Source organism: Hypanus sabinus, chromosome 21 (assembly GCF_030144855.1).
Source record: "Hypanus sabinus isolate sHypSab1 chromosome 21, sHypSab1.hap1, whole genome shotgun sequence".
Classification (NCBI taxonomy): Eukaryota; Metazoa; Chordata; class Chondrichthyes; order Myliobatiformes; family Dasyatidae; genus Hypanus; species Hypanus sabinus.
The window spans coordinates 16622623-16646212 of NC_082726.1; the positions used below are offsets into that span (position 1 = coordinate 16622623).

The window sequence follows — 23590 nt, forward strand, 5'->3', positions numbered from 1 at the left end:
AAACTGGCAGAAATTAATAAGAATTAACCAGATAACTTGGTGTATCTGGAGTTTAAGGCTTTCAAAGCATCTTAATAAAATAAATTATTAAAATAAATTTAAAGTGCATGGAATTGGAGGCAATATACTGGTGTCAATTCAGGATTAGTAAACAGACAGAAAACAGTAAGAATAATCCGTTCATTTTCAGGTTAAGAGGCTGGTACGATGATATCAGGATTAGTGTTATGACTTCCAGTTTCCAATCTATTTCAATGATTTGTTTAACACTGAGTGTCATTTTCCAAATTTGCTACCGATAGAAACCTAGCTTTGAAGCTTTTCACAGCCTAGATTTCCAAGTGTATAATCAGTTTAAGTAAATGTGCAAAGACAAAGAGGATGGAATATATTGTAGAAACATGTGAAATCAAGATGAAAAAGATACTCCTTTTCATCTCATTTTAAAAAAGGAGTATCTATTTAAAATAAGATGAAACGAGCATCTCATTTTAAAAAGATGTTCCTTTTATTGTATAAAAAGGAATATCTTTTTGAAAAGAAAGATTGAAAGGTATTGATGGTCAAAAGAACCAGTGAGTGTTCTTGTACATGAATCATTGAATGTTAGCATCCAGATTCAGAAGGAAATTAGGAAGGAGAAGAGTAAACTAGCCTTTACTGTAAGTGGTTTTGATTCCAAGAGTAGAGATGTCTCCTTCCAATTATGTAGAGCAGTTATGAATGCATTTGGAACACACTGACACCAAGGAGTGATATACCAAATGATAGAGAAAGCTTGGTGCCAGATTAAGATTAAGCAGACCATGCATTTACTCAAATTCAGTTGAATGAGTAATGATCTTAGCATAAAAAAATTCTTATAGGCTTAAAGTGGATGTAAGGTTGAGGCTTCCTTGTCAGGGATTTCTAAAACCATGAAGGTTATAGTTTCAAGTTAAGCAGACAGCTAAAATGAGACATTTCTTCACCTACAGCACTGAACCTTTGGAATTCTTTAATCAATAGGCCTTTCAAGATTTAGTTACTGAGTATATTCAAATTACTTTTTGGAATTAAAGAAAGCAAGGGATATAGGGTTTAGTGCAGGAAAGGGGTGCTGATGATCTTACTAAATATCAGAGCAAGCACGATATTCCTTTTGTTATACCCATCCTTTTCCCACCTCTACAACTGAAAATTTCCCAGTTCAAAAGGCTCTCAGACCTGAAAACCTGAAGTATTAACTGTTTCTCTTTCCACAAATGCTGCCATCTGATCTGATGTTTCCAACGTTTTCTATTTTTTCCTCTAAGTATCATATAAACTCCCTTTACACTATAGCCCACTCTTCTCTGTAACTTACAAATGTTAACTGTTTTTTGGAACTGATGAAAATCACTGATGTGAAATGTTTACCATTTTCCTTAGACCTACTGAGTACTTCTAACAATATTTTTATTCTTTAAGTTAATTAACTACAATTACTGAATCATTTGAGTAGTGTGAAGTCTCTGAGATAACCAATGCTCTCATCAGCAAAGATCCATATGGCCCATTTCATATAGATAATTCGTTAAGCCAAGCAAATGATGCTGACTATGTGTAATTTGTGTTCCATGCCTGCCTTTATTTCTTCTAGTGAAAACTTTTTGGCTATTAGATTCAGCTTCTCAAAACTCATCTTCAGGGTAGGCAGCTTCCACTCCACCACTAAGCAGAATTTCCAAGTAATGACATGCACCCTGAAAACATACCCGAGGAGGATATTACTGTCTGCCTTCCTGTTCTTCTGCTCAGCACTAACCATTCTTCCATCTACACGTCTACAAGAGTGCTTCAGACAAATGGCTAAGCTCCTCTGATGGCAAAGGCTTACAGTATAAGAATGAAAATGCTTCCAACCTTCCCTGGGGAGCATTCCTAATTGACTATGATGGCACTGGTGAGTTACTTTCTTGAACCAGGACATCACAACATCTCCATATAGAAGTATCCCAGGCCCTATAACCTTCAGGTGGGGGTGAGGGGTTAAATCAAGAATTTAACACCCACCCCCACCTTTCATAATGAAACAATGAGTCACGTTTCTGACTATGAGTTGCAATTGAAGCTGTCTATGCCCAGGTGCTACAAATACTGAAAACTGGAAAGCAGTACTAGCAATAGCACAAGAGAAGGATGGTTTCTTGTAGGGACATCAATAACATTTAATTACATCATCCAAAATCCACCTCTATCAAATTCCAGGGGTCAAAGATAAACCCAATCTTGAAGGCGGTAAAAAGCTGGTAAATGATTCATCTTCTGATTCCCAAAGTCATTTTTCTAGCACAAGTTAGGAATGTATCAATCCACTTGTCTGGACAAATGCTCCTCCAAAAACAAAGCAGCCTAGGTTCCACCTCCAACACTTCAACACTTTCACCCTCCACCAGCACACCATGGCTTCAGGGAGTTCATCTGTCAAAGCACATTAATCATCTTGCAAGAGGACACCTTCCAAGGCAGCATATTCTTCTATCAGTAGCCCGTATGAATATATTAATTCTGTTACACATCATATAGATTTCAAACTTTAAAATTCAGAGTAAATTTCTTATAAAAGTACATCTGTGTCACCATATACAACACTGAGGATTTGCTTTCTTGCAGGCATACTCAGTAAGTACAAGAAATATTAGAATTTATGAAAGACTGCACCCAACAGGATAGACAAACAAAACAAACTGTGAAAATATAAATGAAAAAGAAAATAGATACACTGGACAGCAGATTTTTTCAAAAGCATTGCTTCCTCAGAAATGTTTTGTAGTTACAATAGACCACTTAAAGATAAACACACATATAATTTCAGAATACTTGTATCACAGAGGAATTTGGAGAAACAAGAAATTAACATTTATTAAATATAATACATTTAATTGCATACCCTGACACTTTACAATAGTTCAACTAATCTAAAAAGCATTTTGTTGATGATTTTCATTTGTACTCAGTGTCTGAGGCTATTCGCTCATGTGTCACAATAATCATCTAGCATTAATAGATTCCAGTTGCCTTGATACTGTTTCTCCATGACTACAATGTCCTAGTGAAACCTTTCACCACACTTGTCACCGACAGCGCCAGGACTTACAGAGAAGTCTAAATGGGAATGCAGACAATAAATCTTTACTGACATGTTGCACTTCATGTTTGAAGCATGCTGTCAACAAGTTGCACATAGTTTGGTGCTCTGCAGTTGCCAAAATTTTCACAACATCCTTTAACGTCCTCCAGTCAAATTTCTCCTATTCCACCACAAGTTCTTAGAATTAATTGCCTGTCACTGATGAACTGTCTGATTTGTGGACCAACAAGAAGCCTTCTTTAATCTTAGCATCAATTATTCTTGGAAATATCTGTCTCAAATATTGAAATCCTTCACCTTTTTTGTTCATTGCTTTCACAAAATTTTTCATAAGCCCCAGTTTTATAAGAAGAGGAGGCAAAAATATCTTCGTTGGGTCTACAAATGGCTTAAATGGCATACTTTTCCACCCTAGAGTCAACTGCTTACAGAGTGACCAATCCTTTTTAATGTAATGAGATTCTTTAGCGATGGCTGTCCTATTTTCAAATGGAACAACAGTACTCGGTGTATCTAAGCTGTATTCCTAGTAAAAGCACTACTACTTTCAGATCAGCACAGATGTTCCAGTTGTATTTACTGTATCTGTTTCAACAAGACTGCCAAATTTCAGTAGTTTTCTTTTATGTGTACTGCACAGCTGATAAGTGGATATTGCCATTGCGCAGCAGCACAGCTTTTAGTCCTAACACGGAAGAATCAATAAAAAGACGCCATTCTTGAGGATCATGCCGGCAACCCAAAGCATGTCCAAGCATGCCTGGACAAGATAGAAAACCTTTCAGCTTACATTGTGGGCAATATTCTAATTGGCCTGTATTATAAATTGAAAATTTAAAAATAGGTGATTAGAAAAAAATGACATATAATAGGGAAATAGCATGGTGATGATCATAATCAGCAGCCCAAAGTCCATAAGATACACCCAAAAGCATTCAGAAAGAAAAATCTTTGAAGTCCAGTGATAGAGAACATGAGATGAAGAATCCTTGAAAGTGGGTGTTCCCCCATGGATAAAATCAAAATGGCCTGGGAGCAGGATTTAAATATCTCCTTATCTGAGGAGAGCTGGGATTCAGTTCTCAAATCGGTTAACTCAACCTCTCTTTGTGCTCCCCACTGCCTTTTACAGTTTAAGATTGTTCATAGAGCCCATATGTCTAAATCTAAACTATCTCGATTCTACCCTAGCGTTAGTCTGCTCTGTGATAAATGCAAGAGGGGCGTGGCCTCTCTCATCCATATGTACTGGTTCTGTCCTAGCTTGGAGAAATTCTGGAAAGATGTCTTCACTACGTTATCGTGTATTCTGAATCAGCACCTAGAACCAAACCCCTTAATTGCTCTGTTCGGTTTTTGGGGCGAGACAGATTTATGTCTGGGTCCGACCAAATGCCGAATATTATCCTTTGCCTCTCTCCTGGCTAGACGCTTGATCCTCCTCAGATGGAGAGATGTTGCCCCGCCCACTCATGCTCAATGGCTTAACGACATCATGGCCTGTTTGGACCTCAAAAAATTCATTATTCAGTTCTCAATTCGGATCTAAAGTTCCATAAGGTCTGGGGACCTTTTATCGAGTACTTTCATAACCTTCCTCTTGACTAGGGTTTTTTTTTTCTCTTCGGTCCCTTGCTTTCAGCTCCTTTTTTTTCTGGTAGAAGGCATTTATTACCCTCTGTTGCTGAGTGTATTCCCAGTCTGGGAGTTTGGCTGTCCTGACTTATACTCTCTATATTGTGTTGTGGTTGGTCTGGAGTTGCTGTTGTTTTTTCTTGTGTTGTGGGGCTTGGGGAGGACACTAAGCTTACTTGTCTTTAATTCAGGTGCTTTTTTTTTGCTAAATTCTCTTCCTTTGTAGCATATTGTTATTGTATGCTTAATTTTGCACTGTTTTAATGTTCCTCATTGGGATTTGGGATTTTTAATTTGTAAAATGTTTTGAAAAACTAATAAAAAAAATTTATAAAAAAAAAGAAAGTGGGTGTTTAAGTTTTGGCAACAGTTTAGTGATACGGCAAGTGAAGTAGAGTGAAGCTATCCCCTATAGTTCAAGAGCCTGAAGGTTGAGGAGTAATAACTGTTCCTGAACCTGGTGGTGTGGGTCCTGAGGCTTCTGTACCTTCTTCCTGATGGCAGCAAGAAGAGAATATGGCCTGGGTGGTGGGGTCCCTGATGATGGATGCTGCTTTCTGGTGACAGCACTCCATGTAGATGTACTCAATGATGATGAGGGCTTTACCCATGATGGACTGGGCCATATCCAATACATTTTTTAGAATTTTCCATTCAAGGGCATTGATGTTTCCAAAGCAGACCACGTTGCAACCAGTCAATGCCACACATCTACAGAAGTTTGTTAAAGTTTTAGATGTCATGCCAAATCTCGGCAAACATTTAAGTATTTCAAAAATTAAGTTCCATAAGGTTATCATAACCAGAGAGATGGGGCTCATCAGCTGTGGTTAGCTATAGACACTCATGGGACAGGATTTGGGATTAAATCCAAGGAAAAAATCCAGAGCTGGAGTCCCCAAGGCAGACCTATGTTAAGTTCAACTCCTGTGATGCCACTCGTGCCAAACTGTATCTGTCTCTGCCATTCCTTCGTATCCATCAGCTGTGTGGAGAGCTGCATGGGCAACAGCTTACTCTCCATATTGTACTGGCCTGGCTTGTTTACAGGTTTCCCCCGCTATCCAAAGGTAGAGCATTCCTAAGAAACCTTTTATAAGCCGAAATGTCATAAAGCGAAGAAGCAATTACCATTAATATATATGGGAAAACTTTTTGAGCTTTCCCAGACCCAAAAAATAATCTACCAAATCATACCAAATAGCACATAAAACCTAAAAAAAAAGGCATGTACACGCATGCGCACACACCTGCCTGTCACAGTCATGGTAATCTTTCTCAGGGTATACACAAGTTTAAAGTGGGCGCCTTTCTTCGTAAAAGCAAAAATCCTCTTTGGATTTCTTTCAGTTAGTGAAAACAGGTCCTAATGTGGGTCTTTCATAAAAGCAAAGTGCTGTAGAGTGAACTTTCGTAAAGCAGGGGACATCTGTACCACATAGGCAGCTACAGTGCAATATCCATGGTCAACTCCAACCAACAGAGGGCCTCATTATTTCAAAAATTTGAGAAACATTGAGATAGAAAACTTAATTTTAGCAGTAATAGAACAGAGAAAACAAAATTATCTTCCAACAAATAAAAGGAATTGAATTACTTCAGTTCTTATTCACCTGCATTTCACCAAGGCTGCAGCTTCAGAATTCTATAAACTGTTTACACCACTTCAATACTTTTGAGCAACTGTTAGATTTCTCTGGGCAGCTCATAAAGCAATATACTTTATTCCCTATTAAAATTATATGATATAAATGATTTACTTTCTGCAAAGATTCACTTCACTGGACTCACACTAATATCACACCTCTTCACATTCCTTTAGATGTCAAAATTAGCAACTAAAATCAGGAAGAGAAAATATTATGAATTATATAGCTGTGGCACAATCAGGATTAGTGAGCCATTTCTGCAAGTCACTGAAGCAAAAACTGCCAAAGGCTTTTGAAAGTAATTAGAAATGCTTTGCAAGCATAGTAACAAAAAAGTAGCCATTACCCTTGATCCTATTCTTGTAACCTATTAATGACACCAAGTACCAAAAATGGGAAAAATATTGTAATGGTTGATGTGGTAATAGTACAAATATGCAATTACTCCTCTCAAGCAATTCTTTATTCAAAGTTCAAAGTACATTTATTATTAAAGTATATGTACAAGCAAGTCTGCAAATGTTGGAAATCCAAGCAACACACACAAAAAGCTGGATAAACTCAGCAGGCCAGGCAGTATCTAGGAAAAGAGTACAGTAGACGTTTCTGGCCGAAACCCTTTGGCAGGACGAGAGGAAAAAAAGCTGAGGAGTAGATTTAAAAGGTAGGGAAAGGGGATAAAGAAACACTAGGTGATAAGTGAAACAGTCCTTCCAGGTGAGGCGACACTTTGCCTGTGAGTCTGTTGGGGTCATATACTGTGTTTGGTGCTCCCGGTGTGGCCTCCTGTAGATTGGTGAGACCCGACGTAGATTGGAAGACCACTTCGCCAAGCGCCTACACTCTGTCCGCCAGAAAAAGAGGGATCTTTCAGTGGCCACCCATTTTAATTCCATTTCCCATTCCCATATGTCCATTCATGGCCTTCTCCACTGTTGTGATGAGGCCACACTCAGTTTGGAAGAACAACACCTTACATTCCATTTGGGCAGCCTCCAACCTGATTTCTCAAATTTCCAGTAATATCCCCCACACTCCTCCTTCACCATTTCCCATCCCCTTTCCCCCCTCTCACCTTATCTCCTTGTCTGCCCATCGCCTCCCTTTGGTGGTCCTCCTCCATTTTTCTTTCTTCCATGGCCTTCCGTCTCTTTCATCAATCAACTTCCCAGCTCTTTACTTCATCCCTCCCCCTCTGGGTTTCACCTATCACCTTGTGTTTATCTCTCCCCTCCCGCCACTTTTAAAATCTACTCATCAGCTTTTTTCTCCAGTCCTGCTGAAGGGTTTTGGCCTGAAATGTCAACTGTACTCTTTTTCTAGATGCTGTCTGGCCTGCTGAGTTCATCCAGCATTTTGTGTGTGCTACTCTTCATACAACCTTGAGATTCATCTCCTTACAGGCAAGCCATAGAACAAAGAACCTCAACAGAACCCATTAAAAATGTAAGAAGACTACCAGGGCTCAATTTTATATTCATAGTGATCGAACTGGTAAATTATTAGCTAACCAATTAAAAGCTATTTCGACTAAGCGACAAATTATTAAAATTCGTAAACAAGACGGTAATTTGACTACTGATCATAAAGAAATTAATAATACTTTCCAAGATTTTTATAAATCTTTATATCAATCAGAGTCTGATGGCAATCTGTCCATGATGGATTTTTTTTAAATAATTTGAATATTCCCAAACTGACAGATGAAGATCGGAGTTTGTTTGATGCTCCTATTTCTATGGCTGAAGTAGGAGAGGCTATTTCATCAATGAATTCAGGGAAAGCTCCTGGCCCTGATGGTTATATTATGGAATTTTTTAAAACTTTTTCTTCTTTGCTTTCCCCATGGTTATGTGAAATTTTCAATGATGCATTTACTAAGAAGAGATTACCCCAGTCTTTTTATGAAGCTACTATCTCTCTAATTCTTAAAAAAGATAAGGATCCTACCTTATGTGCATCCTATCGCCCTATATCGCTATTAAATGTAGACTCTAAGATTCTTACAAAAATTTTAGCTATTAGGTTAGAAAAGATACTATCACAGATTATTTCAGAAGATCAAACTGGTTTTATTAAGAACCGGTACTTTTTCAATGTTAGAAAATTGATTAATATAATTTATACCTCTTCACCTAGAACCCCAGAATGTGTCATTTCATTAGATGCTGAAAAAGCTTTTGATAGAATTGAATGGACATACTTATTTAATGCATTAAAAAATTTTAATTTTAGTTCTAAATTTATTTAATGGATTAAACTAATATATTATAAACCTGTTGCTTCTGTTCTTACAAATAATCATAGATCCTCTTTTTTTCAATTATCTCGCGGTACGAGACAAGGTTGTCCTTTAAGTCCTTTATTATTTAATATTGCATTAGAACCTTTAGCCATTGCTATTCGTGAATCACCTAATATTTTTGGTATTACCTGTAATGAGAAGTTATATAAGTTATCGCTATATGCTGATGACTTGTTGTTATATATTTCTGATCCTGATAGGTCTATTCCCGCTATTCTATCCTTGTTGGTTCAGTTTGGTAGTTTTTCTGGTTATAAATTAAATTTGGATAAGAGTGAATTATTCCCTTTAAATGCGCAAACTTTACTGAATGACAGGGTACCATTTAAAATTGTTACTAATAACTTTACTTATTTAGGTATAAAAATTACCAAGAAACATAAAGATTTATTCAGATTGAATTTTTTACCTTTGCTTCATCAAATTCAACAACTTACTACTAGATGGTCTCCCTTATCCTTATCACTGGTTGGTCGGATTAATGCTATTAAAATGATGGTTTTACGGAAATTTTTATATTTATTTCAAGCTTTACCAATTTTTATTCCTAAATCTTTTTTTGACAACATAGATTCAAAAATTTCCTCTTTCGTGTGGCAAAATAAAAACCCGAGGTTAAGTAAAAAACAGTTACAGAATACCAAATGAGGATGGTAGTCGACTTTCCCCTTCAATTAGACGAATGATCGCGTTTACAACTCTAATGGCTAGAAGGTCTATATTACAAAATTTGAAAGAAGTAAACCCTCCTACCACGTTTCAGTGGTTCTCCCAAACTATTTCTTGTTTGAGCTTAGAAAAAATTAGAAGTACTATTTTTGATCCATCAATTAAATTTGAAGAAACTTGGGGACCGTTTATTCAACATTTTCATATGAGTTAATTTGACCTCTTCCAGACCCTTTCTCTTTTTATCCTTGTTCTGGTATGGAGTCCCGGAGTTCTTGACACTATCATGTACATATAAACTATTATTATTGTCCATGTTAGTCTAGGTTTATTTTTTTTCCAATACATATTATTTCTTGTATTCCTTTTTTTTCTTTTCTCTCTTTTAGTGATTATCCTTTTTCATGTATAATCAATATAGGTTTGACTGATTGTTGTATTTTTTTGCTGATATTTTAATAAGATATTGATATTGATATTGATGGCCGCTCACATCCGGGGTACCCATGCAATCACAGCCGGTGCTACGTAGATCGCAGCGACAGATTTGACCACCTGATAGACTTGACTTGTAAGAAACTTCGCCACATGGGGACTCTTTTAAACAAAGAGGGGGTGAATGTGGTGAACTGCCTGTCTGGACATGTCCCTTGCTGACTGCTCCTGTGGCTCCTCCCACAGGCCCCTGTATAAAGGCGACCTGAGGCCTGATGCTCGGCCTCAGTCTCCAGGACATAGTATGATGGACACTCACTCCTGGTTCCTTCTTCCAGTCAATAAAAGCCGATATCTCGCCTTACTTCTCAGTGTGAGTTATTGATGGTGCATCACTGACCCAGCACTTAAATTGGCCAAACCTCGGCTTGTTCCTCGTCCACTGGCTTGGGCTCTACTGTCTTGATAAGGTTAATACCCAACCTTCCAATTCGGCTCGGCTCTCAAATCGATCAAACCTTGGATTGTTCCTCACCTCGACTCTGCCTTATCGAACTACCCGACCTTTCAACTTCAGCTTGGCTCTTACACCAATCAAGCCTTGGATCTTTCCATGCCTCACCCTGACTCCACTGCATCGAACTGCCTCCAGCCACTCCAGCAACTTCAGCCCGGACATGTTCCAACTGTCCTGCCTCAGCAAGCTTCCCAGTCACACCACAAAAATGCCATATCATAAAAGCAATTCAGCTCAACTCCAACAGGGAAGCCACAGGCACTGTTTGCAGTGATCCTTTACCAGATAAAGTGTGAATAACTAAGTATTTAGTTGCTTTCTTTGTTTCATTGACCACCAGCAAGCTGTTGCTCAAACTAATAAATAGCGCCATCTTAAACTGGTGTACAATGTACTTACATTTAAAACTTCATGGACGGATATGTAACTCTACACCAACTCTACATCATGCATGACCAAGCTGTTTTGTGATTTAAAGCCCTGTTTTCAGAGGGATATATGGAGATATCCCTTCTATTAAACTCAGTGATAAAAGATAGACTTAAGTCAGCTCCTTTTGACAAGGCAGTGGGTTTTGTCATTCATGCTGGTGTTCTATTCAAATATCATATTGTAACTCAGAAATTTTGTAAAAGAATATGTCAGGAGTAATGATGGCCCAAGCACAGAGGAATCAACAGTTCACTGAATTTTAATAAGAACTTGTCAGATGAAAGAAAAATTAACGCTAAGTCAACAGGACCTCTAAGAACTCTCAAACTAACCAAAAAACTAATGCCATCACTGTGATAGTGACCTAGAACTAAATTAATACCACTCCTTTAACAGCATCTATCTAAATCACTAAACATCTTTCTCAGTATGTGGTCTAAGGTAAGTAAGGAGTGTTATCATCACTGTGCTTCGATCAAGACTTGATAAGACTAAAACAACTGGAGAGAGTTAAAAGACAAGTACAAATACAAATACTTTGTCACCAACTAGAGCGTACAATCATCACAGTGATATTTGTTTCTGCGCTTCACGCTCCTTGAAGTACAAATCAAAGTAGATATAATAAAAATTTAAATTATAAATCATAATTAGAAAATAGAAAAGGGAAAGTACTGTAGTGCAAGTCAGGTCCAGATATTTGGAAGGATATGGCCCAGATCTGGGTCAGGATCTGTTCTGCAGTCTTAGCACAGTTGGAAAGAAGCTGTTCCCAAATCTGGCCGTATGTATCTTCACGCTCCTGAACCTTCTCCCGGAGGGAAGTGGGACAAAAAGTGTGTTGGCTGGGTGGGACTTATCCTTGATTATCCTGGCAGCACTGCTCCAACAGCGTGTGGTGTAAAGTGAGTCCAAGGATGGAAGATTGGTTTGTGTGATGTGCTGGACTAGGTTCATGATCTTCTGCAGCTTCTTCCAGTCTTCGACAGGACAACTTCCATACCAGGTTGTTGATGCACCCTAGAAGAATGCTTTCTACGGAGCACCTATAAAAATTAGTGAGGGTTTTAGGGGACAGGCCAAATTTCTTCAGCTTTCTCAGGAAGTAAAGGCACTGGTGGGCCTTCTTGACAGTGGACTCTGCTTGGTTAGACCAAGTCAGGTCATTTGTGATATTCATCCCAAGGAACTTATAGCTTTTGACCTGTTCCACCTGCACACCACCTACGTAGATGGGGTCATGCGGTCCGCTACTCCTTCTGAAATACAAAGGAATCCTAACTGGCTGGGATGTGTCCTTGTCACATGCATAACTGTCATCTTCTTTCAGCTGCCCACCAGTGAGAGTGCACAGACTCAACAACAGTGACTTCCATAGTTATGATTAGGCCCCCCTCTCTATGGTGCAGCTCCCTGTGCCTGCTGGAAGTCCCGAATGAAACACTTCTCCAGGCCACACCCCTCCCAATCAACAAGGTACTGGACAATGCACCACACCCAGTGAGATGCCAGGATGCACCTGGACAGAATAGAACAGGGACCCATGCATCAAGCAGGGAGAGGTTGAGGGGGCTTGATTGGGAGGGAAAAGAGAAGATGTCACTTCACAGATGATGGTAGGCACAACCTACAGGAGGTTCTTCTCCATTACAAATAGTCCCATGGTGTAAGACCAACTTTTGGCTCTCTATTCTCAATGGAAGATCTCTAGATGCCAGTCAGACTTTGTCCCCTGGTTTTAGAGGCTTCACCTGTCAGTTAAGCTGATCAGCCTGCCAAACAATTTGCTTCTGGTTGCGCAGCACAGAAGCCCTGGCCAAGTCTTCACATGCAGCAGGAACTCCAACGTCAATTTCTTGGGTCAGGGAACAATGCTACCTAGATTCCCTTTTGCCATTCAAAGACTGAAGTTTATTGTGGGTAATCTCTGGCCAAACTGGATGTGATCTCCAGATTGTGGAGTTGGAAGAGACATGGCAGTGCAGGGTTGTCTCCAACTCCTGATTTACTCACTCAGTTTGGCCGTTAGATTGGGGGTGGAAACCTGATGAAAGGCTGGCTGTGGTTCCCAAAAGAGAATAGAAAGCCTTCCAAAAACAGTATGTGAACTGTGGTCCTTGATCAGGCACTATGTCCTGAAGAAAATTGAGCACATACTGAACCATGAGGAGGCAGTCTCACAAGCTGACAGGTGCTTGGGGAGTGCAATGAAGTGGGCTGCTTTAGAGAACTGATCCACCAAAATTACCAGAATGGTAGTGTTCCCATATGATGGGGGCAAACCAGCGATGAAATCCACTGAGAGGTGGGACTGAGGCAGTGAGGAACAGGCAGACCAGCAAAGGACTGACATAACATCTTGTTCTGGGCACAAATGGGACAGACAGAGATGAAGTTGTGGACCCCTTAGGACAGACTACCACCAAAATCATCTCTATAAATTCCAGGGTCTGTTGAATTCTCAGGTGGTCAACCAGACAGGAAGGGTGACCCCACTCCAACATTCTGGGACACACGTTAGGAGGGACAAGCAGCAAACTGAGAGGTCCTCCACCATGGCTGAGATCTGACTGTTGGTCAGGCTTCGCCTCTGTTTCTATTTCCCAAATCACTAGAGCAGCTCTGCATGTGTTGGGGAAAGATGGGCTCTGGATTGGCTTTATTCTCAGATGTCAAAACTGGTGGGAGAGATCATCGGCCATGATATTCTTGCTGCCAGGATGGTAGATGAGGGTGAAATTAAACTGAGTGAAAAAGAGAGCTCAATAGCTAGACGGGAGTTGTGTCACCTGGTGTCATGAATGTAGGAGAGGTTTCTGTAATCAGTGCATACCAGATTACAGTTTAGCCATGCCTCCAGAGCCTTCTTGATAGAAGTTCTCAGTTCCCAGCATCATAGAAACACTTTGCAGGAGTCAAGCAATGGGAAAGAAAAGTACAGGGGTGCAGATGATTATCTGCTAAAGAGCGCAAGGGTAGTACAGCTCTAATGCCAATATCAGATGTAACAACTTCGACGGTGAATGGATGAGATACATTTGGATGTTGCTTCACCACTTTCCTAGTGCTTTATTTTTGACAATGCTTAAACTGCTTTACTTGTCCACTGGAATCTTGCAGTGGACTTCTTGGTGAGAGCAATTATGGGAACTGCAATGAAACTGAAGTTTCTGATGAAGCAGAGATAAAAGTTTGCAAACTCCATGAAGCGCTTCACCTGTTTGACTGTAGATGGTTTGGGCCACTGGGCCTGCCTGAATTTTACAGAGTCCATTTGAACAGTGAAAGGGATGAGGACGTAGCCCAAAAACAACACCTGCTCTTTGTGGAACTTGCGCTCTCTGGCCTAGCATAAAGGTTGTTCTCAAGGATCCATCTGGGAACCTTTCAGACATGCTGGAGGTACTCCTGCTGAGAGCAGGAATAGATAAGAATGTTGTCCAAATACATAATTAAAAAAACTGATTCAGTGTGTCTCAGAGCATATCATTGACTGGGGCCTGAAAAACAGCAGAAGCATTGGCCAGAACAAATAGCATAACAAGTTACTCAGTGGTCAGTGGGGGTGTTAAATGCAGTCTTCCACTCATCCCTTTCTTGGATGCAAACCTGGTTGTAAGCATTGCACAGATCTATCTTAGAGAATATAGCTTCTCTCAGGAGATGTTCAAATGCAGAGGTAAGCAGGGGATGAGGCCAGTGGTTCTTCACCACGATGTTGTTGAGGGACTGATAATCAATGCAGGGATGGAGCTAACCATCCTACTTGCTCACAAAATTGAAGCCTACCCTGTTGGTGAGGTAGTTAGAGGGATAAATCCCAAGGCCAATGCCTCCTTGATGCATTCTTCCATGGCCACCATCAGGACAAAAGGGAAAGAGCCAGCCCCAAAGAGAAGTAGAACCAGGTAAGAGGTCAATCACAGTCATATGCTGGTGTAGAGGCAGTGAAGTGGCCTTCTTCTTACTGAAGATCTCAAGAAGGTCAGCATATTCAGCTGGAATATCAAACAGGTTCACACGAGCAGTTGGCTCAAGAGAGGATAAGCTGAAAGGGTAAGCTTGGTCCAGTTGTGCTGGACCAAGACAGGTAGACAGTTATGCCAGTTGCCTATCTTGGAGCTCCTTTAGATTCTAATTAATTAGTGGTTGTGTTGGGAGAGCCAGGGAGTGCTAAGTGCTAGCAGCAGTTCAGGTGAATCAATAAGATAGAAGGAGAGCTGTTCCCTATGGTTGCCTCTAGCACAAGTTGGAGGAAACTGTAGAAAGGCAAATCTTGCCAGTGCCTAGAGACCGACCATCCAGAGCCTAGATATCAATATTCTGTCCCAACAATTCAGTTGAAGCTCTCTACCTTTCAGCCTGAGAGATATCCATGAGGCTCACAGATGCCCCACGGCCAATAAATGTCAGGAACCTGCAGGTCTGGGACCCACATGGCAGAGAAGCTGGAAGCATTAGTCGATTAGGGAAAGGTGCTTACAGGGAAATTCAACCCTTCAGAATTCCCCTTCTTACTGACAGGACTCCTCTTTTACTGAATGCTTGGGAACATGATGCCTGGAAGTGCCCTGGATTGCCACAGTACATGCAGGATTCTGTTCTGCACTGACCTCATTCCTCCTGAGGTAGGTGCAGGCATCCTACCTGCATGGGCATCAATATTGAACTGACCTGGCTGGGCTTGGAAAATTAGCTCACACTAGATAAAGATTCTGCAGCCACCTGGGTCACCTAAGTATCTGCCTGGTGGAGGAATTCTCAAATCAAGACCAGAAGCAGCTAAAGGAATTGAGGCATTATTGGCAGAGGTTGATGAGACTGCAATTGAGGTGGAAGAGTTGGTGCCAGTGCTGGAAGTGGGGCTGAATGGTGGCAGTGAGAACATGAGTAATGGATGCCACCTGATTCTGGCTGTCTGTTGTGAGATGCTGAACTGTCATTACAAGTGCTGACTCCTGTTCTTCCAGCTTAAACTGTGCTTGCAAGGAGCCATTTCTGCCAACCCAGCTTCTACTGACCAACTTCTCCTCCACTTGACTAACAGAATTCAAAGCTGATTTCAGTTGTTCTCTCTCTGCTGAGTCCATTTTGATGGTCAAGTCTTGCTGACAGGAGTTGAGTGATGGGGCCCAGAACACAGGGAGAGACATGGACACAGAATTAACAGTACACTGAGTTTTAAAAAGAACTGTTCAGAACAAAGAAATTAATGCTAGGCCAACAGGGCCACTAACTAAAAACTCTCAAACTAACTAAAAACTATCACCGTCACTGTGGCTTGAAAGCAGTAACCTGGAGCTAATTTAATACTGTTCCTTTAACAAAGTCTATCTAAATCACCAATCATCTTTCCCAGAACGTGGACTAAGCCAAGAGGGAGTGTTGTTGTCGTTGTGCTTTGATCACGACTTGACAAGAATGAAATAGGAAGAGTTAAATACAAGTACAAAAAGAAAGCTTAATTGGCTAGAATGTGTGAATTCTCATGTGTTGTGATTGCCATCTTCTTTAAGCTGCCCAGCTGCAAGTGTGTTTAGGCTCAACAGCAGTGTCTGCAGATGTTCAGAATAGTGCCAGAGCAAAGGTAATAAGGTATATCATACTCAATAGCACCATAATTGCTTTGAGAACAAAGAAGGCGGCCAAATGAACCAGTTGGCATCAACTTGCATACCACCTACATCTTAAACCCATCACTCCTACTGGGGCATAGGCCATCTATAGTACCTCAGAGTTCTCTATCCTGGGCAGTCTTTCAAGTAGCCTCCAGATGTAACCCATCTTCTTGGTGTATTCTTGCTCTTGCAGGAATGAGATACTTGCACTGTTTTATGGGATGATTGCTAATCCCGTGCCCAACCCTCCCCTTTAGCTGCTGGGCTTGGGATGGTCCATGGCAGAGTTGCATACCACTTGTGGAGACTGAATGGGCTAGTGTAATTTTACAACATTGCTAAAAACTTCTCAAACACCTAGAGACTAGAGTCTGAACTGACAGAATTTATCCACAGATTAGTCGAGCAATAGCCTGATATTACTGAGCTCAGGATCTGATCTTCCAGTCAATGAGCCGGACTCCTCTACTGCTCTCCCAGATGTATTCTGTCCCACCAACAAGCAGAGGTGGTGACATACTAGTATTCTGATAGAAGGGAATAACCCTTAATTTCCATGTCTCATGGCATCAAGAGAAATCTGGCAAGGAGTTTACTCTCTGTCTTACAGTCTACCTTCAGCTGATGTAACAGTACTTCCTGATATTGAACAATGCAGCTAAGGCAACAAACGTAATCTAGATAGGGAACTTCAATGCCCATTACAAAGAATGGTTTGATAAAAACAACTACAGCCAAGTCCTGAAGGGCACAACTGCCAGACTGGCACTGTGGCAGGCAATGAATATATCAACACAAACCAAGCTTATTTGGCCTCTTCTCCATCTATCAATAACAGCACTAATAGAAGTGACCACTGTATAAATCTTCGAGGAAAAATGCCTTCTTTATACAGAGGATACCTTTCTTTGTGTTGCATGGCACTAAATGAGATAGACTAAACAGATCTGCATCCATTGAGGCACTGGACCATGAGAAGCAGCCAACACATCCACCATATTGAGATCTCTTAGCCTTTCACATAACCAAGCTAAAGGATGGAGAGTGAAGAGCACGGCAGAAGCAGCACCAGAATACCTAAATAAGATACTAATTGAGTGCAGTTCAAACACATACATGCTAAGCAGTAAAATGACATGTATTTGTCCTCTGAGCTTAGAGATTACAACTGAGGGATCCAATTAACGTTTCACATCTCATCTAGCTGCAAAGTGGTGGATAATTATATGGTCATTTGAAGGAAGCACAAAAACAAAGTTGTCCTCAACACTGAAAGTGTGCAGCATGTAAATTCAGAGTTACGTTCAGAAGTCTAAATAAGTGATCGATCATCTTCCTCTGAGATCCTTAACAAAGTCAGACTTTGGCCAATGATATCAAGAAACAACCGAGAGTACCACATAAAACAAATGTTGTAAGCATGCAGGTACATCAGGCAGTGAAGAAAGCTAATGGCATGTTGGCCTTCATAACAAGGGGAGTTGAGCAAAGAGGTCCTTCTGCAGCTGTACAGGGCCCTGGTGAAACCCCTCCTGGAGTATAGTGTGCAGTTTTGGTCTCCAAATTTGAGGACATTCTTGCTATTGAGGGAGTGCAGCGTAGGTTCACGAGGTTAATTCCCGGGATGGCAGGACTGTCATATGTTGAAAGATTGAAGCGACTGGGCTTGTATACACTGGAATTTAGAAGGATGAGAGGGGATCTGATTGAAACATACAAGATTTTTAAGGGATTGGACACGCTAGAGGCAGGAAACATGCTCTCGATGTTGGGGAAGTCCAGAACCAGACTTCCTAGTTTAAGAATAAGGGGTAGGCCATTTAGAACAGTGTTGAGGAAAAGCTTTCTCACCCAGAAAGTTGTGGATCTGTGGAATGTTCTGCCTCAGAAGGCAGTGGAGGCCAATTCTCTGGATGCGTTCAAGAAAGAGTTAGATAGAGCTCTTAAAGATAGTGGAGTCAAGGGATATGGGGAGAAGGCAGGAACGGGGTACTGATTGTGGATGATCAGCCATGATCACAGTGAATGGCGGTGCTGGCTCAAAGGGCTGAATGGCCTACTCCTGCACCTATTGTCTATTAAATGGTTCAGGATATGATGACATTCAGCTATAAAACTTAAGACTTGTACCCCAGAAGGAAGCACACTTCTTGCCAAGCTACTTCATTGAATTACAACATTGCCATAATCCAAACACCGGGAAAAATTGTGAAGCTATGTCCTGTTTAGAAAAGGCAGCACAAAAATAATTATCACTAAATCAGTCTACACTTAAATAATCTCTTGAGTGATACTCCATCTACTGCTCTAAACATCCACTGCCTCTACTACCAGCATACAATTTGGGTGCAGCATATACAGAATACATGTAATTACCTATGATATGTGGCAAAACCTCAAGCTCTACTATCTAGAAAGACAAGAGTTTCAGATGCATTGGAACATCATTAACTGCATTTTCTTTTGCAATTCATGCTTAACTCCCCCACCCCCAACTTGGAATTATATTGTGCTCTTTTAATACTCAAGGTCTAAGCTAGCATTCCTTGATCATTTAGTCTGAATCCTGGAGTACATTCAGAGGAACGACAATAGTTCAAGGCAGCAAGCAGCTCATTACTATTTTCTCCAGGGCAATAAACACCGTTCTTGCTCAAATCTCAAACAATAAAACAATAGAAATTTGAAGGTGTACATTGTTGTAATTTGGTTGCACCAAAAGTTGATGATTATTAGACTAGTCTTAATAACACAATCAATTTTGCCAAACATTAAAACCAAAAAATCCTAACTAAAAAAAAACTAATTCAAGTCTTAAATATATCAAGAATCGCTCATCCTAACACAGAATGCTAGCAGCTAAGATCACCACATATCTTCCTCCACTCCAAGTCATTCCTCTCCTATCTGTTCTTCAAACTAATTGTCAGTGACCCTTCTTCAGAACTTGTTTGACTGAGCTCTTCCAACATTGGTTTTGTTCCACCTCATATTATCAAACTAACACTTCATATATTCCTTTCATGGCTTCCTCTCTAACATACAAGAAAGGAGCATATGAGGTGTTACACACGAGGAAATCTGCAGATGCTGGAAATTCGAGCAACACACACAAAATGCTGGTGGAATGCAGCTGGTCAGGCAGCATCTATAGGGAGAAGCGCTGTCGACGTTTCGGGCCCAGACCCTTCGTCAGGACACAAACATTAAAACTAAAATGAGATACTAATTGAGTGCAGTTCAAACACATACATGTCCTGATGAAGGGTCTTGGCCCAAAATGTCGACAGCGCTTCTCCCTATAGATGCTGCCTGACCTGTTGTGTTCCACCAGCATTTTGTATATGAGGTGTTAGCTTGATAATACAATGTGGAACAAAAACAAAAGGTTATTTTCTTTCCAATCCCTGTTATTGGAATATACCTAGAAAATTCCTGTTACTGAGTAAACTTTGCTGCCACTTTTGCTGCTTTCCAGGAGCTTAATTTTTTTAAACCAGTTTCACTTAGGAATTTGTCAAATGCCTTGTTAAAACCCCTGTAAAATGACACCTCATGTTCTACCCTCATACACACTCCTCAAAAAACTGAATAAAGATTACTTTGAGAACTGACAATACAAATATTTTGTAATAAACCTCAAGTTATAAGGTTAGGCAATTGTTCATTGATGTGGACCTGCAAACTGGTTGCAAGGAGACTGTCAGCATGCTCTCCTGTCTGGTAAACTATGTTAGGATTAAGGACTGTAGTGTGTAAATAGCCATTTAGTTTCTCTTGATGAAATACTTTGCAGAATCCTTATTAAAATCATCTCCTATTAGGAAACCCTCAAACCAATTCTGTGGGAGATGAAGCTGTATTGTCAAGTACAGGTATGTCTCTGGTTGTCTCCTTCCTCCTGCTGCACTTCAGACTCTGCCTAAAGACCTTCAAGACCCATTATCTCCTTTGTCCTTCTCTAGTACCAGTTACAGTCTTTGTCACAATTATGCAGCATGCATTAGAGAGTGAACATAGAACAGTACACATGCCTTCCCATGGTCTATGTCCCTCCATTCTGTCTGTACATGTGCCTGTCTAGGTGCCTCTTAAAACACTGCTTCTCTATCTCGATTCTACCCTAGCGTTAGTCCGCTCTGTGATAAATGCAAGAGGGGCGTGGCCTCTCTCATCCATATGTACTGGTTCTGTCCTAGCTTGGAGAAATTCTGGAAAGATGTCTTCACTACGTTATCGTGTATTCTGAATCAGCACCTAGAACCAAACCCCTTAATTGCTCTGTTCGGTTTTTGGGGCGAGACAGATTTATGTCTGGGTCCGACCAAATGCCGAATATTATCCTTTGCCTCTCTTCTGGCTAGACGCTTGATCCTCCTCAGATGGAGAGATGCTGCCCCGCCCACTCATGCTCAATGGCTTAACGACATCATGGCCTGTTTGGACCTCGAAAAAATTCATTATTCAGTTCTCAATTCGGATCTAAAGTTCCATAAGGTCTGGGGACCTTTTATCGAGCACTTTCATAACCTTCCTCTTGACTAGGGTTTTTTTTCTCTCTTCGGTCCCTTGCTTTCAGCTCCTTTTTTTTTCTGGTAGAAGGCATTTATTACCCTCTGTTGCTGAGCCAGTCTGGGAGCTTGGTTGTCCTGACTTATACTCTCTATATTGTGTTGTGGTTGGTCTGGAGTTGCTGTTGCTTTTTCTTGTGTTGTGGGGCTTGGGGAGGACACTAAGCTTACTTGTCTTTAATTTAGGTGCTTTTTTTTTGCTAAATTCTCTTCCTTTGTAACATATTGTTATTGTATGCTTAATTTTGCACTGTTTTAATGTTCCTCATTGGGATTTGGGGTTTTTAATTTGTAAAATGTTTTGAAAAACTAATAAAAAAAGTTAAAAAAACACTGCTTTTACCACACCCCCTGGAAATTTGTTCTATGTCACAACCACTTCATGTGCAAAAACTCGACTCACATCTTCTTTAAATTTGTCTCCTCTCACCTCAAATACTACACTTTAGCATTTAATGATTCCATCCTGGTAAAGAGACTATCTCTTTTTGCCTCTCAATTTTATATACTTTTATCAGGCCAATCCTCATCTTCCGATGCCCCAAAGGAAACAATCCAAGTTTGACCAACCTCTCCTTACAAGTAATGCTCTAATCCAAACAACATCCTGGTGAACCTCTTCTGCATTCTCTCCAAAGCCTTGTTACTTCCTTCCTGTAACGAGGCACCCAGGAGTGTATATAATACTACTAATACTGTATAACCTAACCAATATTTATCCAAGGGCAACTCGACTTCCTGACTTTTATACTCAATCTACTTACTGGTGAATACCACTCTATTCACTTGTGTTGAAATTTTCAGTAAGCTATGGACTTGCATCCTAAGATCCCTTTGTATAACAATGTTCCTCAGAGTCCTATCATTGGTTGATAAGATGTTGATTAAATCAAATACAAATTATTAAGAGGAAACCAGGAATCTTTGTACACTACTTATCAGAAAATCACTCTAATAAAAAGACTACGATTGCCTTCACATGAGACAATGCTAACACCTGCACAATTGTTTCGAGATGCAAAGTCAGAGCCGTCATAGAAGGCAAATCTCAATTCCAGCATGCAATTGCTTCATTTTTAAACGAGCAGTAAATTTCTTATATTTTACAAATGTGAAACAAGCACCCCAATTTGTATTGTTTGCTGGTAAATACTTAATGAATAAGTTAACACGTTTCTATTATAATTGAAAATGTTATCTGCTCTAACAATTCCATGCTATAAAAATTTTATGTCAATTTAATACAAATTCACATGTTCAGACAAGTGTTAATAAATATGATAAAATGGTTTATATTATAACATTTATAACTGAAAATTAACTTTTCTTACCTGAAAAATCTTGGGCGCACTGACTAAAGAGGCCAGGGCAGAAGAAAGAGTGGCTGAAAAGATTCCAGCTGTGATGAGGGGTCCAAATCCAGACACCATGCTCATAACCTACAAAACATGTTAACTGCTGTTATATGTCAGTTCCTGGTATTCTGATTGTCCCAAGCCAGCCCCTTTATGCACTTCATGAAAGACATTCAACATTACAGCACTGGTACCTGGAATACCACTTCGGGCATTAAGCTCTGGATAATTCTTTACAATGATGTTTTATTTTGGCGCTCATTTCTGGGTCTCTTTTGGCTTGAAATTTTACAGCAAACAGAGGCACAGAAATTGGCTCTGAATAGGAAGTCTGCTCTTCATTTTCTTAGTGTCATTGATGCATGTTTGTATATATGTGAAAGAGAATACATGTTTTGGGGATGTCAATCATTTTCACATTCTGCATAAAAATGTGTTTTTTCAAGTCCCATACTTCTATTTAAATGAATTTCTCAGAGTACTATCCAGTTAAGAATTGCTCATCAGGATCAAGGTTGCTCACCATATACACTGGTATGCAAAAGTTTGGGCACCCCGGTCAAAATTTCTGTTACTGCTAAGCAAGTAAAAGATGACCTGATTTCCAAAAGGCATAAAGTTAAAGATGACACATCTCTTTAATATTTTAAGCTAATTACTTTTTTATTTCCATCTTTTACAGTTTCAAAATAACAAAAAAGGAAAAGGGCCCGAAGCAAAAGTTTGGGCACCCTTCATGATCAGTACTTTGTAAATCCCCCTTTGCCAAGTATCACAGCTTGTAAATGCTTTTTCTAGCCAGCTAAGTCTTTCAATTCTTGTTTGGGGGATTTTCACCCATTCTTCCTTGCAAAAGGCTGCTAGTTCTGTGAGATTATTGGGCCGCCTAGCATGCACTGCTTTTTTGAGGTCAGGGGACTGTGAGGGCCAAGGCAAAACCTTCAGCTTATGCCTCTTCAGGTAGCCCATTGTAGATTTTGAGGTATTTAGGATCATTATCCTGTTGTAGAAGCCTTTTTTTACAGATGGTATGATGTTTGCTTCCAGAAATTGCTGCTATTTAATTGAATTCATTCTTCCCTCTACCAGTGAAATGTTCCCCATGCCACTGGCTGCAACACAAGTCCAAAGCACGATCGATCCACCCCCATGCTTAACAGTTGGAGAGGTGCTCTTTTCATGAAATTCTGCACTGTTTTTTCTCCAAACGTACCTTTGCTCATTGCGGCCAAAAAGTTCTATTTTAACTTCATCAGGACTTGTTTCCAAAATGCATCAGGCTTGTTTAGATG

The 23590-nt window shown here is 40.2% G+C and overlaps 1 protein-coding gene across 3 annotated transcripts in view; it reads right to left on the reverse strand.

Moving 5' to 3' along the window:
* The window catches only part of slc12a1 (solute carrier family 12 member 1), a 157041-nt gene that overhangs the window by 71841 nt on the left and 61610 nt on the right, over positions 1 to 23590 (reverse strand). For all 3 annotated transcript variants that reach the window (XM_059946047.1, XM_059946045.1, XM_059946046.1), the window contains one exon: positions 22275 to 22382. In XM_059946047.1, the coding sequence (XP_059802030.1) occupies positions 22275 to 22382 (108 nt within the window). The remainder of the gene's footprint in view (positions 1 to 22274; positions 22383 to 23590) is intronic.